The sequence below is a fragment of the Engraulis encrasicolus genome, unplaced genomic scaffold (assembly GCF_034702125.1).
Source record: "Engraulis encrasicolus isolate BLACKSEA-1 unplaced genomic scaffold, IST_EnEncr_1.0 scaffold_120_np1212, whole genome shotgun sequence".
Taxonomy (NCBI): domain Eukaryota; kingdom Metazoa; phylum Chordata; class Actinopteri; order Clupeiformes; family Engraulidae; genus Engraulis; species Engraulis encrasicolus.
Window position 1 is genome coordinate 42,511 of NW_026944691.1, and position 14,588 is coordinate 57,098.

At 40.7% G+C, this 14,588-nt stretch overlaps 1 protein-coding gene across 3 annotated transcripts; it reads left to right on the plus strand.

Annotated features, from left to right (window-relative positions):
• The first annotated feature begins 601 nt into the window (after nt 1–601).
• LOC134442142 (sterile alpha motif domain-containing protein 3-like) lies at nt 602–11,049 on the plus strand. 3 transcript variants are annotated; one of them, XM_063192431.1, is made up of 7 exons: nt 602–633; nt 1,947–2,007; nt 2,632–2,703; nt 6,037–7,029; nt 7,153–7,314; nt 8,340–8,432; nt 10,409–11,049. In XM_063192431.1, the coding sequence occupies exons 4-7, from the start codon at nt 6,055–6,057 to the stop codon at nt 10,724–10,726; spliced, it is 1,548 nt and encodes a 515-aa protein (XP_063048501.1). In that variant the 5' UTR covers nt 602–633; nt 1,947–2,007; nt 2,632–2,703; nt 6,037–6,054; the 3' UTR covers nt 10,727–11,049. The 3 variants fall into 3 exon arrangements, with proteins under 3 accessions (XP_063048501.1, XP_063048500.1, XP_063048499.1); XM_063192430.1 differs by lacking the exon at nt 602–633 and having other exon boundaries at nt 1,083–2,007; XM_063192429.1 differs by lacking the exons at nt 602–633; nt 1,947–2,007; nt 2,632–2,703 and having other exon boundaries at nt 5,564–7,029.
• Nucleotides 11,050–14,588: the final 3,539 nt, after the last annotated feature.

Consider the following 14,588-nt stretch of genomic DNA (forward strand, 5'->3'; position numbering starts at 1 on the left):
ACTATTGAAAGTGAAGTGCACTCATTTTGATTTTGCAGTCCATTTACTTGTTTCTTATAAGTGACTATAACATCATTGATGACATAGTCACTCATAAGACTCAAGTTGGCATAATGAATTATGGATCATGGTTGGAGTGACATCACATATAAAAGCAGAAAACATTAGCATAGTTCTAGCCCTTCTGCTTCTATTTTTGACACCTGTTTAGGCCTACTACAGACATTTTGCGAGGTGAGGCGTTCAGCAGACTTTCTAGCAATGCAAAACACTGCATTTAAGAGCAAAAATGAAGACAAAATTTGACAACTGTGTCACGATGGTCTGACTGGTAGTCTAATACACTGCAATGCAGTGTGTATTTATGCTTTGCATAATTTGAAGAACCTCTTGCATAATTGCAATCATTATTCGACTGGCGAGTTGAAAATGTGCTCATTGCAATAGCCTGGATCAACGTCAACGCCAAACAACCCCTCGAGACAGGTGCATGCATCAACAGCCAATGGGATTGCAGCTCTTTCGAAGTGGACAGAGCGCGAGCAAGCCAGAAAGACTCGACACGTCACTCACAGTACCAATCGACGACGACCACACTGCCGCCGCCAGTTGAGCTCGAAGTATCAGTCTCAGGTTTGTGGTCTTTCGATATGCAATGTGAATTTATGAGGAACTACTGTTTCATGGCTTAATTTCAAACATGTATCTGACACGGGAATGCCGGCAACATGTAGTCTGATTTTGTTTCCATCGTGTTGTGGTCATGATATTGTCGAAGCGTGGTGGCCAGTTAACCAGTTTGCTTCAATGTATGCTAGCCACATGTCTCGCGCCGAGGTTATCTAACTAGCAAACCTTTTCGTCGTCGTGTAATATGAAAGCATTTAGATATATGTCGGGCTTTCCACACGACATGCCTACATTATATGGATGTAGAACTACTTATTGTGTACGGTGGTCACAGTAGTATTACTAAACATTTGTCCTGAGGCCCGTGTTGTCGTTGAAAAGCTGTTGCAAGCTATTCCAAAATGTGGAAATGCAAGTTGTGTGGTTTTTCTACTGAAGTTAAAGTGCGGTTAATGAGTCATTACAGACTATTACATGGCCAGTACTCTGCAACATGCCCATTACCATGCCCCTTTTACCATTGCATGTGCAATTTCAGAACCTTCAATTCGCTAAAGGTTCATATGTCTCGAGTGCACGATCATGCAACGCCGAGGTCTGGGAGGGAAGTTGGCAGTAGGGTTTTCAAATGCCCACTTTGTGAATTTAGACAGCCGTTTGTTGAACGTGACATGTTTCTCCACCTCGGTAGACATTTACAACAAAAACAAATAGTCCCGTGTCCATTCAAAGACTGCACATTTACCTCAAATGTGCATTCTACATTTCGATCGCACAAACACAGGGAACATAGTAATTCTTCAGACTATGCACCTGAGCTGGTTCAGCCGATTTCGTCTGACCCTCCTCAAAATTGTGTCAGTGAGGAAGGGTCTGATGAATTCGATGAGGAGGAACCCTTTCACTACGAAGTAGATGACACTGATGCATTGGATCAGAAATTGGAATATAATTTGGCTGCCTTCTTTTTGAAGATGGAATCGATTCTTCATGTTAGTAATAGAGCAACACAAGAAATTGTTGAGCACATTGATCAGCTCTTTACTCTCTCTGAACCCATCCTGAAGAAAGTAATTGGTGACAGTCTGAAAAAGCACAATTGCCCTGTTACTGACACAATTGTCACTTCAATTGTGCAAGCAGTTTCAGAGTGTAACATCTTACACAGATCAGTGAAAAGTGAAGGTCTGCTGTCAACAGCCAAGAGGAGAAAGTCATATGTACAGCAGAGGTTTCCACATATCAAACCCATTGAGTACCTTATTGATGGTACCCAAAGAAAATGTGTTTATGTGCCTCTTCTCTCGTCCTTACAGGAATTGATGAAAAAGCCGGATATTGCAGACATTGCATTTCAACCAAGAACCGCAAATCCTGGTGAGTTTGCATCACATGTTGATGGCTCTTATTATCAGGGCAATATACTCTTTGCGGAAGGAGGTGTTAAGTTTGCCTTGATTCTGTATGCAGACGACCTAGAAATTGCTTGTCCTCTTGGCACGTCAAGGGGATATTACAAAATGTGTGCAGTGTACTGGTCCCTGGCAAACTTGCCAGTTAAATATCGCTCTGCCCTACACACCATTCAGCTTGCAATGTTGTGCAATTCAAAAGATGTCCAAAGATTTGGATATGCAAAAGTTTTTGCACCACTGCTGAATGATTTAAAGATTCTTGAACAGGATGGCGTCTACATTGAAACTTTAGGTGACTCCATAAAAGGGACAGTTTTCTCTGTTGTGTCAGACAACCTCGCGGCTCATGGGATGGCTGGTTTTAACCAAAGTTTTAGGTCTGTCTATAGTTGTCGTTTTTGTCTTTACTCCAAAACTGATGTACAGACATTGGATGCAACCACTGATGCTTGCCAGATGAGGTCAATAGACCAACATGACCACCTCACACAACAGATTCAGGAAAATGAAAATGTTGGGGAAACATATGGTGTCAAAGGCACTTGTGTTTTGTCTGATGAGCTTGTGTATTTCCACACCATCACAGGGTTTCCACCAGACCTGCTGCATGACCTCCTGGAAGGTGTAGTGCCTGTGGAGTTGGCCCTTTGCTTGCAAGGTATGATTTCAGTGAAACACTTCACTCTTAACGATCTAAATCAGACAATTAAGACATTTCCTTATCAGCACAATGACAAAGTAGACCGTCCTCATCCAGTTACTGCAAGTTTTTCATCTCGAGGAACAATTGGGGGTAATGGGCATGAGAATCATGCTCTTTTGCGATTACTTCCTGTAATTATTGGTTCCAAAATTCCAGATGGGGACAGGTTTTGGGAAATACTAATGGCATTAAAAGATGTGGTAGATCTTGCCATGTGTCACAAATTCACAGAAGAAACATTGCAGTACATGTCCTGCAAAATCTCAGAGCACAGACAGATACTCCAGGAGGTGTTTCCTAATTTAATGTTGAGGCCAAAACACCATTTCCTGGAGCATTATCCTCACCTCATTCGATGCTTTGGGCCCCTTGTCCATCTATGGACAATGAGATTTGAGGGGAAACACAGGATTTTTAAAAGGATCATACATGAGGCTAACAACTTCAAAAATGTCTTAAAAACATGTGCAGAGAGACATCAACTGATGATGACATACCACTTATCATCACCCAAATTTTTCAAACCACCAATTGAAATGTCTCAAGTCAAATCAGCCTTCATTGACACCTTACCGCCTGAGGTACAAGCCAGTGTTTCACAGACTGTGGACGACTTGACTGTCCTTAGGCCACACCAATTTAATTTGTTGGTTCTCGGATTCGCCGCTTGTATTTTGTATCAAAATGAAAAAAAAAAAAAAAAAACGGTTTCAATACCCCAAAAAATGAAATCGCTTAAAAAAACCCGAAGACTGCATGTTTTCATGAACGGAGAGGTGTCTCTTTAGTAGTTGGAGGTCATGTGACGTAGAGAACCAATAAAACCACTCCTTTCAACAAGCCGATTACGACTAGCGAATCAGGAAACGCGTTACATTCAAATGGTTTTACAGACAAACATGCAATGGCAAGTTGAAGCCCCTGTGGGTAGTAGCAGCGGTGAAACACAGTATGGCTCTTAGTGGAATTAGTGGAGTGGGATAGCAGTTTTAAAAAAGTAAAACAACAACTATGGTCCCGCTTGGAGGAAGCAACCCCCCTGGTTACCCGTAGCTTAATTTCTCCCCCTTCCTCGTTCACAGGCAGCCCGACGTTTCAGAATAGAATGTTCGACTTCGCTCAACTATCCGAGTTCACATGTGCCAGCGAGTTTTGTGTTCTCAACCAGGCGAGTTTTGCAACGGAGGAGAGAGTTACTATCACGGTAAAAACAGCAAAATGACTTGAGGATATTTTAAACACGAGAGAGTCACAATCACGGGGAAAAACTAAATGGCTTGAGCGGATATTAAACATTGCCACACAAAAACGCAGACGGGTGCAGAGCTGGCCAAACAACAGGTGACGCGCTAGTCTGTCGGGACTTCTGTGAGAGTTTTTAGATAGCGACTAGGGCAAGGCATCGTTCATGCACCTCGAGACAGCACGAGCGAGAGAGATGGAGAGAGAGAGAGACTGAGCGAGCGAGCGCACTAGTGCTGTCGTGTCTGTTCGTAGCGCTTGCTAAGAAACCACACTCATTATGCAGAGGGAGAGCGCTCAAAAACGGGGAAATAGACAAAACCCAATTCACCTCAGATTCCACTGTAAACATAGGCTAGGCTATTTGTGCCTAATGATTTTAAAAATTATGACATTTTTAGCAGGGTTTGTTAAAAAAAATCCATCCATCCATCCATCCATCCATCCATCTATCTTCATATTGTAACTCTGTACTTGTGCTGTGTGCGTAGCCTTATTGCAGAAAAGGCTGGTATGTTGATCTTACTAGTCAAACACATACTGCCTAAAAGGCTACTAATTTGGTCTTTTCTACCAGCCAAACTGCTTGTAGTCAAGATGTGTTAGTTAGGTAGCCTACTGTCATGTCTTTTATAAAGAGCACATTTGGAAGACTAGTCTATAGCACATGAAATGCTCCAGGTCTTTTAAAATATAGCAACAATAATATAATAATAATAATAATAATAATAATAATAATAATAATAATAATAATTATTATTATTATTGTTGTTGTTGCTATTATTATTGCTATTGTTATTATTTTTTAAAGCTGAGGTGCGTGTGTGTATGGGGTGGTGAAAACATTTGGGTGCACATACATTTTGTGCTGGTGCACCTAAAAAAAAATGTAGGCGCACCAGTGCAACCAGTGCAAAAAGTTAGTCTGGAGCCCTGAAGTGCCAGAAAAAAGTCAAGAATCTGAATCAGATTGGACTGTTTGTTTTGTTAAAATTTAATTACTGTAACTTTTTCTGTTACTAGTAGTATTTTGTGCACATTCTGTACTCAAAGAAGAGTGAGATTACATTATTTTTGGTCTTTTATTTTATTGATTTTGGGACTTGTGCTTGTTGGTCACTGTTGTAAGTGGTCTAACATTCTAAAGTTGTACTTGTATAGCTTGTAATTCCATTGATATGGTCACAATGCTGTATTTGCTGTCTTGTTCAATGAAGACTGCGGTTTCAGACTGTTGAATCATCTCAGTTTATTCAAACCAGATTAATATAATAATTGCCCTATGAGCTAATTTTGTGCCTGGTCTATTTGGCTGCCTTAATTCCCTTCTACACTGTCCTTCTCCGTGTCCAGGTGTTTGCCTGTCTTGCACCTTCCTTTGGAGGTCCATGTGAGGCTGATATACAGGTGGTATAACATAACAGTCTCCTTATTACATCCGTGGCATTACCACACAACAATTTTTTTTTATTTTTTTTTTTCGCCCTCTCGCTTCAACTTTTTCCTGAAAAAATCCGAGAACCAACAAATTAAATTGGTGTGGCCTTAGTACAAATCGAGTAAACATTGATGGAACATCATTTGCGGTTGGCATGTTTGTCTGCACTGGTGTTCAAAACTCCTTGCCAGAATTTAAAGAAATTACGAACATACTACTGCTTGCAAATGAAATCACTGTTGTGCTGAAGGATTATGATGCATGGTATGTTGAGCATTTACGGTCATTCGAATTGACTGTTACTGATGGAAATAGCCATGTTGTTCGCTATGTCCGTGAACTGAAAGATCAGACACCATTGTATGCTTATAGAGTGTCTGATAGACTCATTCTTACACCTAAACATTTCATCCCCGTCTCTGATGAAGATTGCTAGTGTGTGTGTGTGTGCATGCGCGCATGCGCATGGGCGCGTGCGTCAGAGACATGAGGTGTGATTGTTTTTGAAGGCTATAGTGTGAGACAGAGATTTGTGGGCAATGTATGCACCAGCACATTTTTTGCATTTTTGTCTCATAATATTGTTTGCTTGTGTTTGTTTGTTCAAGGCAATTCCTGTTGTACCGATGGCCTCACCCCTGAAGTTGCGCGTCATTTTGGCTGATGACAACGCTGAAATTCTTGTCTTGCCATCTCGACCCAGTACAGTTGACGAACTAGTTTCAGAAATTAAAACAAGATTTGGGCTTGTGTACGACTTCAGACTTCAGTATGAAGACCCAGATTTTAATGCATTTTGCAACCTCGTCAGCATTGATAGCCTCCCATCCATTGCAACTGTCAAAGTGATTCACGTCATAGAATTGAATCTCAGCCCCGTAGACTTAGATGTCAGCTCCATCAGTACAGATGACACCGTTATTCTTTCCTCACCGGAGAGAAGCTGTAGGACTGAGGTCTGGCCAGAGTACTTCACTGTGCCATCGTTTACCTATGAGGTTGAATATATTCTGAGTCAGGGCAATACAGCCTATGAGAAGGAAGCAAAGCCCCTGAAGCTAACTAAAGATCAGAAACACAACATATTGGAGGCAATGGCTATAGAGATGTATAAATATGCTGGGTACCCAAGTGGCAAACAAATTCGCCAAGCTGCTGAGGCTTTAGTGAAAAAGCATCCGTGTCTGAAAGAGAAGACCGGAACAGGATATGATGCCTGGAAAAACAGCCTTTTCTTTAAGATGGGCAACTACCGTACGAAACTTAGCAGAGCAGGCCTGAAAGAGGTGTCAGTGAATGCAGGAAAGCGTAGTCGACTTCACCCCACTGCTCCATCAGCCCACTCTCAAATCAAGCGCCCCAGACGGGGAGAGATTAATTACCTACCAAATTATCCCGCCGGTGAAAGCAAGGACAGCTTGGAGGCTCAAAGAAATGAACTCCATAGTGAGTTTCAGAAAGCTCCTGCCGAAAGAGATGGACCACTCATCTTCTTGCTCATGCAGAGAACATTCGCGTTGAGACGTGAGGAAATAATCAACAGTCCAAGGCCTATTGCAGAGCTGAGGGAGCGGTGGCCTGCCCTCTTCTGTGAAGCCCAGGTAAGTTGAAAGCTGATTGTTAGTTACTGTATATATGTATATGTAACAGTTATACAGGCATTTCAAAATTCTATGTTTTGTTTTTGTTTATTTTTTGTCTTGTTTGTCTTGTTGTTTCCACAGCTTTACAAGGAGGTCCATCGCATCACGAACCAAAACCTCCCCTTCAACTTCTTCGCGGCACTGGACAAATACACTCCACAGCTCCTGAACCTCTACAAAGAGAAGCAGACGGGAACCTTGGGCAAGAAAATGGCTGCGCTTCTTTCTGATTACAGTAAACAGGTAAGTGTCATGAATATAGGATAGGCATCAAACAAGTTTTGTAATTACATCCATGACCATATTTATACGTTTTGCATCTCTGTATAAATGTGTGGTCTGTGAAGATGCTCAGATAACAGAACATAGATGAGTTGTTAGGTAATTTTATTGACCAAGGACTTGCATATTAAGTAAAGTGTGAAGACTCATTAAAGGAACAGTCCACCGTACTTCCATAATTAAATGTCTTCTCTGAGTTGAGACAAGCTGATACCTCTTTCAGCTTTGTGCGTGCTCTCAGTCTGCCAGACATAATGTTACTCCTTTTAGTATGTAGCTAGGCTCAGCATGGCCGCTGGCATTTTTCATTTTTCATTTTTGAAGGCTGAAGTTAGGTCTGACCAAACTATTGTACCTTTTCTCTATTTACATTGAACCAAGCCACACAAAACATGTAGGCCTATATTTTCTATGCTACAATGGCCACTATAGTACATTGGTTTCTCATTTGTGAACACCCCTGGCTGCGTGCACACAAGGTGTTTCTACGCCTTTCATTATTGGGCCATTTTTGTAGCATAGAAACTGTGTGTAACTGGTCATATTAATGTATTAGAAGGAAGGGTTTGATCTCAGGCTAGCTTCATACAGTACATTCTAATAGGAGTAACATTGTGTCTGGCTGGGAGCAAGCAAACGGCACAGAGTGGTATGGATTTCACATTTCATTGTGGAAGTATGCTGCACCGTTTGTTTAAGATCATACAACCACAGCGACAGATGTCATACATCAAGGAGTGAGTGAAGGTTGTTGCCACATCTGTCTAAAAAATGCTGTGGTGTCGTAGCAGGTTAGGCTAATGTTTAGGTGTTGCAGTGGGCACCCCTTATGATGAAGAGAGCCCCCATCACTGTGGTACTAACTGGGGTTATTCAGTAGAACAATACTGCTTTTCACTGTCCTGAAAAAAAACATCCGTTTGATCAGGAGTATAGTTGGTGTAGTTGTAGAACCTTACAAAGCTCTTTGTCATAACACTCAACAGGATAATGACATCCAGGCAACCAGAACTGCTGTCCTGTTTGGCCTGGCCCTGTATCTCAAAGAAGATGCGTCGGAGATTTTCAAGAGCTGCAAGGTATGCCGTTCATTCATTAACAGCACTTTCAGACCTCCTGCTTTTATGTCGTTCTTACCATCATGCTGCAATTTTTGACTTGACAATCTATGTACACGTGTGTGTATCCGCATGCATACACGCATCCTCTATACAATCTCAATGTGGATATTCACTGTTCAAGAAATGAAAGGGAGCATCAAAATAATGCATTGCTTTTACAAGGTAATCATACCTCTATGAAATCAGCCTGTCCAGTTAGGAAGCAGCACTGGTTGAATCAATTGTGTTTTTCTTTTTTTACTTTTACTTTTGACCTTGCAAAAGTTTCCTTCCAACACGGGTAACTACTCTTAGTAACCACTAGACCTGTGTACTTGTCGTATGATCAGCTGACTGGATCAAGTTTGTGTTGGTTCTCGTTAGGTTTTCAGCTTTTTTTTGGGTCAGTTTTGCATTCTGACTCATTCGCACCTGCCGGTACCATAAGGCAGTGTTAATCACCCACTGAAGTCGCTGAGGTAGTGCTGCTCATCCAAGATGCCACATCAAGGTGAGGCGTGGCAAGAATGTTTGTGGTGTCTCCCAGCAGTGTCCAGAGTCTAGAGCTCACAGGTGATACCAGGGAACATGCCCTTATGATCAGGAAGATACTCCATAAGTGGCAGCTATGGTTACAGCTAGTTACTGTGAAGTATGGTGCTAGAGAACATGAAAAATGTCATGTACGACACTGGTGCACAGTGCTCCTCATAAATGAGGTTGCAGGCAGCATGACATTCTCCATGGCATCTCCAGACTCTGTCATGTTGCTTTCATGTCCTCATTGTGTACTGGCTCTCATCTGTGGTCAGTGAAGGTCACCAGTGGTAAACATGCCAATTTTGACATGTGCAAATGACGCTCCACTGTGATGGGCTGTAACCAAAGGCCCCAAGCATCGGGTCTCGTACCCACCTCATGTAGTCTATTCCTAATCATTTGGGCAGACGTTTGAACAACAGTCACTTGCAAAGCTCATTTTGTGGGGGCTCTGTGCTTCCTGAGCCACCTAGTACAAAGAAGATGGCGATCTGATGCCAGGTTGGAAACTCTCCTATGGCTGGCATCTAACATCTCCTATTATACTAATCTGTGCCATGGTATCACTTGTAAACTCTGGACACTGCTGGGAGAAACCCTCTTGCCACACCTCACCTTGATATGACCTCCTGAATGAGCAGCCCCACCTGTGTGACTTCAGTGGGCGATGGACCTCCAGGGCACCACTACAAGAAAGCAATTGTGACCACAGAAACCATCAGAAAGGATGAAAAAGCAAAAGGGGCTGTGGACACCAACAGCATAATAACTTTTTTTAAGGGCATGTTTTGGTTATTGTTTCTCATTTCTACCTGTTCCCTGTTACATTTACTGAAGTATGGTTAATCTGGAAAAGCTAAACATTATGGTGCTCTCTTTACTTTTGAGCAGTGTAATTACACATACTGTGGCATTTTTGGGATAATAGTAGTGGCCTTACTGGGGATTTTTTTTGTGTATAAAATTGCTCAAAATTCTTGAATAGTTTTCCCCCTGCATTGAGGTTGCTGCACTTGGTACTGCAACTGGAAAACATTAAACAAATGTATCCATTATTTAATTAAAGAGAACAAAAGACAATGTTGAGAAAAGTAGTGAATGCTATGTTTACAAATTTAAATGTAAGCTATTCATTCCTTAGGTTGTGATTCCTGTGTGTGTGTGTGTGTACTCTGTAATCTACTAGATTGTTGTGCTGCACTGTTTCTGAGAACTGATTTACAACGTCTTTGTTCCATGGAATTCACCAAAATAATTGTACAACAGTCTATTCTCCATCAAACACAGCATAATGTTAATAGGTTTTTGTATGTAGGCTTTCTATTGGATTAAATCAATTAAGTCTCATCAATTGTTTGGACTGGTATACATATACTTACCTTTTTGCGTTCCGTTGCTTTGTTTGTAATTGTTAGGAAGTCGACTTCGAGGAATCCCAAACAGGAGCTGTCACACTCCTTGCACTTACCGAAGACAATCCATCCGCAGTACCGTTCAACCCGCAGCACGTTACAGTCATTCTGGAGGACCAGGTGGTTCTTTCACACAAATATTGGGTAGACGCACTTGTTCTTTTGTTTGGTCTGATCTATGCCCTGCACCTAGAGTACCCTGCAAAGCTTAAGGGTTTCTTTGAGTTTATTCAGGTTGTCCTCCTGAACCTCGATGATGGAAGGCGTCAGATTAAGCCAAAATTGCTGTCACTCAAGAATGAGTTAGAACTTGGTGTTTGAACAGGATGAATCTTTCATCTATCAAAACGTGTGCAGAACTTTCACTGTCGCTTAAATATTGGGCAGCCGCTCTTGTTGTTTTATTTGGCCTGATCTATGCCCTGCACCTAAGTTTTTGTTTGTTTAAAAAATGTCATCAGTAAACAGTGTTGTACAGGTCTATACGGTACAAGTGGGTGCCTAAGAAAAATGTTTCATGATTAATTTTGCCTGATGTTCCAACCCTGTTGTGAAAATGAAAATTAGGGATGAAAAAGTTTGGGCTGGTATACGTACAGTCAATCCGGAAAGTATTCACAGCGCTTCACTTTTTTCACATTTTATTATCTTACAGCCTTATTCCAAATGTTACAAATGAATCTGTTGTCAAAATCCTACACAAAAAATTCCGTTATGACCATGTGGAAAACAAGTTGTCTTGACTTTTTTTTTTTTAAATACATTTTCTAAACTAAGAAATCATATTTACAAAAGTATTCACAGCCTTTGCTTAATACTTTGTAGAACCACCTTTGGCAGCAACTACTTCCATTTCGAAATGAAAAGGGATTAAAAGGGAGGTCATCGGTTTGTGTTTCAACCCTTCAGTACATTGAAATTGTACATTTTGAGTCTGCACCTGGTTAAAATAGATGGTTGTGAGTTTTGAATGAAATCCTATGGAGAGTATCATGATCTGCTTATGTAGTCACAGAGCATGTTGACATGCATGCTTCTTTAGGTGTAATTCAGATTTCCAATGTTGACTGCATCCATACATCGCCAAACCATGTCAGTCCCACAACCATGCTTGACTAGTCAGATGATGCACTTTTTGTGTAAAACTCACTTGTTTACCTCCACACATGCTTGACGCCATCTAAAGCAAATTTGTTTATCTTCGTCTCAAGAGAGATGAACAGACCAAGGATATGGATCACTGGAACCATGCCGTGTGGTCTGATCAGACCAAGATAAACAAATTTGCTTTAGATGGTGTGAAGCATGTGTGGTGGTAAACAAGTGAATTTTACAAAAAAAGTGCATCATCTGGCTAGTCAAGCATGGTAGTGGGACCGACATCGTTTGGGGATGTATGAATGCCGTCAACATTAGAAATCTGAATTACACCTAAAGAAGCATGCATGTCAACATGCACTGTGACTACAGAAGCATATCATGATACTCTCCATAGGATTTCATTCAAAACTCACATCTGTCTATTTCAGCCATTTCAATGTACTGAAAGGTTGAAACACACACCGATGACCTCCCTTTTAATCCCTTTTCATTTCGAAATTTAAAAAAATGAATGTACTGTCAAGACGACTTTTTTTCACATGGTCATAACGGAATTTTTTGTGAAGGATTTTGACAAGAGATTCATTTGTAGCATTTGAAATAAGGCTGTAAGATAATAAAATGAAGCGCTGTGAATACTTTCCGGATTGACTGTATACATATCTTGCAATTTGTGCACCAAGATGGTGTTCGCTCAGCTCATTATTGTGGTGGAAATGATCATTTAAAGGGTATTTCCTAATCCGCACCAGAGAACTGTACCCCTTCAAGTATTTTCATGTATGAAAACTGATCCTTGTATGAAAGATCGACATGGTGGTACTACTGCAGTGAATTGGCTTGAGGGGTCCCAGCTGTTTTTATACATGGTGCCATGCATCTGGCAAAATATTTTGAAGTGATAATCTTTTATAGATGTTAACCAAATACCCTTGAAAAGGCTGTTGCTGCTACACAAATATTGGGCAGCCGCTCTTGTTCTTTTATTTGGCCTGATCTATGCCCTGCACCTAAGTTTTTGTTTGTTTACAAAATGTCATCAGTAAACAGTGTTGTACAGGTCTATCTACGGTACAAGTGGGTGCCCAAGAATGATAATTTGTATTGCCCTAAAGTTTCATGTTTTCATTTTGCTTGCTCCAACCCTGTTGTGAAAAGGAAAATTGGGAATGACTTTTTGGTTCCCCCAAGACATTTGAGCAACCAGCAAAAAATAAAATCAGGTCACCAAAGATATTTTGTTAGGCTACTTACATAGGGTATTATATTCATTGTATATTTTTGTAAAATATAGTGATTCGTTTCATTTTTTGTTATGCTTAATGTTTCAATAAAACAATTTTATTGATCATGGTTTCCTGTCAAGTTTTCATACCTTAAATAGTTCAAGGCAACATGTTTCCTCAAATAGTTTGAGTAGTTATATTATTAACGTCTGAGTAGTAATAACTTCAGTTGTATAAGTGGTCATAGTGTAAATCGTACAAGTTAACATTAAGCAAAATACACAAGTGGTAATGACTCTACTGTGTATAGTGAAGGTGAAGTGGTTTTCTCAAATGATTTGAGTTAAAGCTAACTTGATTCAATGAAGTTATCAAACTCAAACGATTCAAGGCAACGCGTTTCCTTGTATTATTTGAGTTAAATTAACTTCTCAGGTTTTACAGTGTAGGATGGAACTTAAAAGTAAGAGATTTAGTCATTAAACCTTGAATAATCAAACAAACAATACAATTGTCAGTAGTGTGTGCTTGTTAGTTGCTGTGAGATGTGCTGTAGAGAGTGTTGGGCTGCCAAAAGAAATGGCCAAAAGACTGGAGGTCTTGTCAGGCTTTAAAGGGAGCTAAGCATGTGCTAAGCATGTGCCACTGATCGGGGGCCTGTACTACGAACATAGTTCAACCTACCTAGAACTAACATGGGCTAACTCGCTAAACTGGGATTGACAAAACTGGCTATCTTGATGGTGCATACTACGATGCTGATTTAAATCTTGGTTTGTCTAGCCCCGAGGGTAACCACGGTCAAACAGAGAGCGGTTATGATCCGCGGTCAGTCAGTCGTTTCTGCAGTGCATTAAACTGAAATGCTGAGAAATGAAGACATCAGTGCATGATGATAACCAGGCCATTTGTTTAAATTTCACCTGGTCGAAATTGCATGGCCGTCATCCGAACAGTTTAGTAGTCTCTTCACATGTTTTATTAAATGTGTAAAATAACATAAGATAAACTATGAACCAAGATTATTTTAAATGCTGCAGTCATGTGCAGCCATTTCTTCACATATCTCACTTAAAGGGCAACTCCTGCCAATTATCAATGTGCTGTTGTATTGCTCACGCTACCCTTGAATAGTCAGTACCCGGTGACGCCGCAGTATTTGGCCCAGCCCTTTCCGAGATATGAGCTATTCTAATGGGGGCAACGTTGGTTAACATTTTTTAAAAAATGAGTACAGGCCTACTCCAAATATTTTCCCAAAAGGTAACGCTGTTTGCTAGCTCTCTGCTGATGTTGCATAACCTTTTGGATGTTTTTGGGAATAAATAAAAATGTTTTTTTGAAATGTAAACAAAAGTTGCCCCCATTAGAATAGCTCATATCTCGGAAAGGGCTGAGCCAAAAAATGCAGCGTCACCGGGTACTGACAAGTCAAGGGTAGCGTGAGCAATACAATAGTACATTGAAATTGGCAGGAGTTACCCTTTAAAGGCTGACTCTAGTAGAAAACTATACAGTGAGTATACATTGTTTCAAATGTGTTTGCATGTGTCCGGAATCAGACCTCTAATGTACAGAAGTTGTTTTGTTAAGTAGTAAGGACTTTTAACGTTTTTCAACACTCTTAGGCCTGCCCCCAAAAACATACTCCAAGCATGTGCTGATGATTTTTCATCTTCTGACGTCATTTTTGGCGTACACGATGGCATGTTCCTGCGCAGTCTGTGAAATTACGATATGTTCTGGTTGGAATGCACTAATCATACAGTATGTTATATGGAAGACAATTTTGTTGCACAATTCTTTAATAAGTCATAAGTTTAATCTTCTGGGCGCTTTTGTAGTGTATTAATGTA

Bases quoted from the DNA above. Each gene is read 5' to 3' on its own strand.
- LOC134442142 (XM_063192429.1), top strand. From the start codon at position 5,968: ATGTATGCACCAGCACATTTTTTGCATTTTTGTCTCATAATATTGTTT. The intron at 7,315-8,339 runs GTAAGTGTCATG...AACACTCAACAG, and splicing joins TTTCTGATTACAGTAAACAG to GATAATGACATCCAGGCAAC. The intron at 8,433-10,408 runs GTATGCCGTTCA...TGTAATTGTTAG, and splicing joins AGATTTTCAAGAGCTGCAAG to GAAGTCGACTTCGAGGAATC.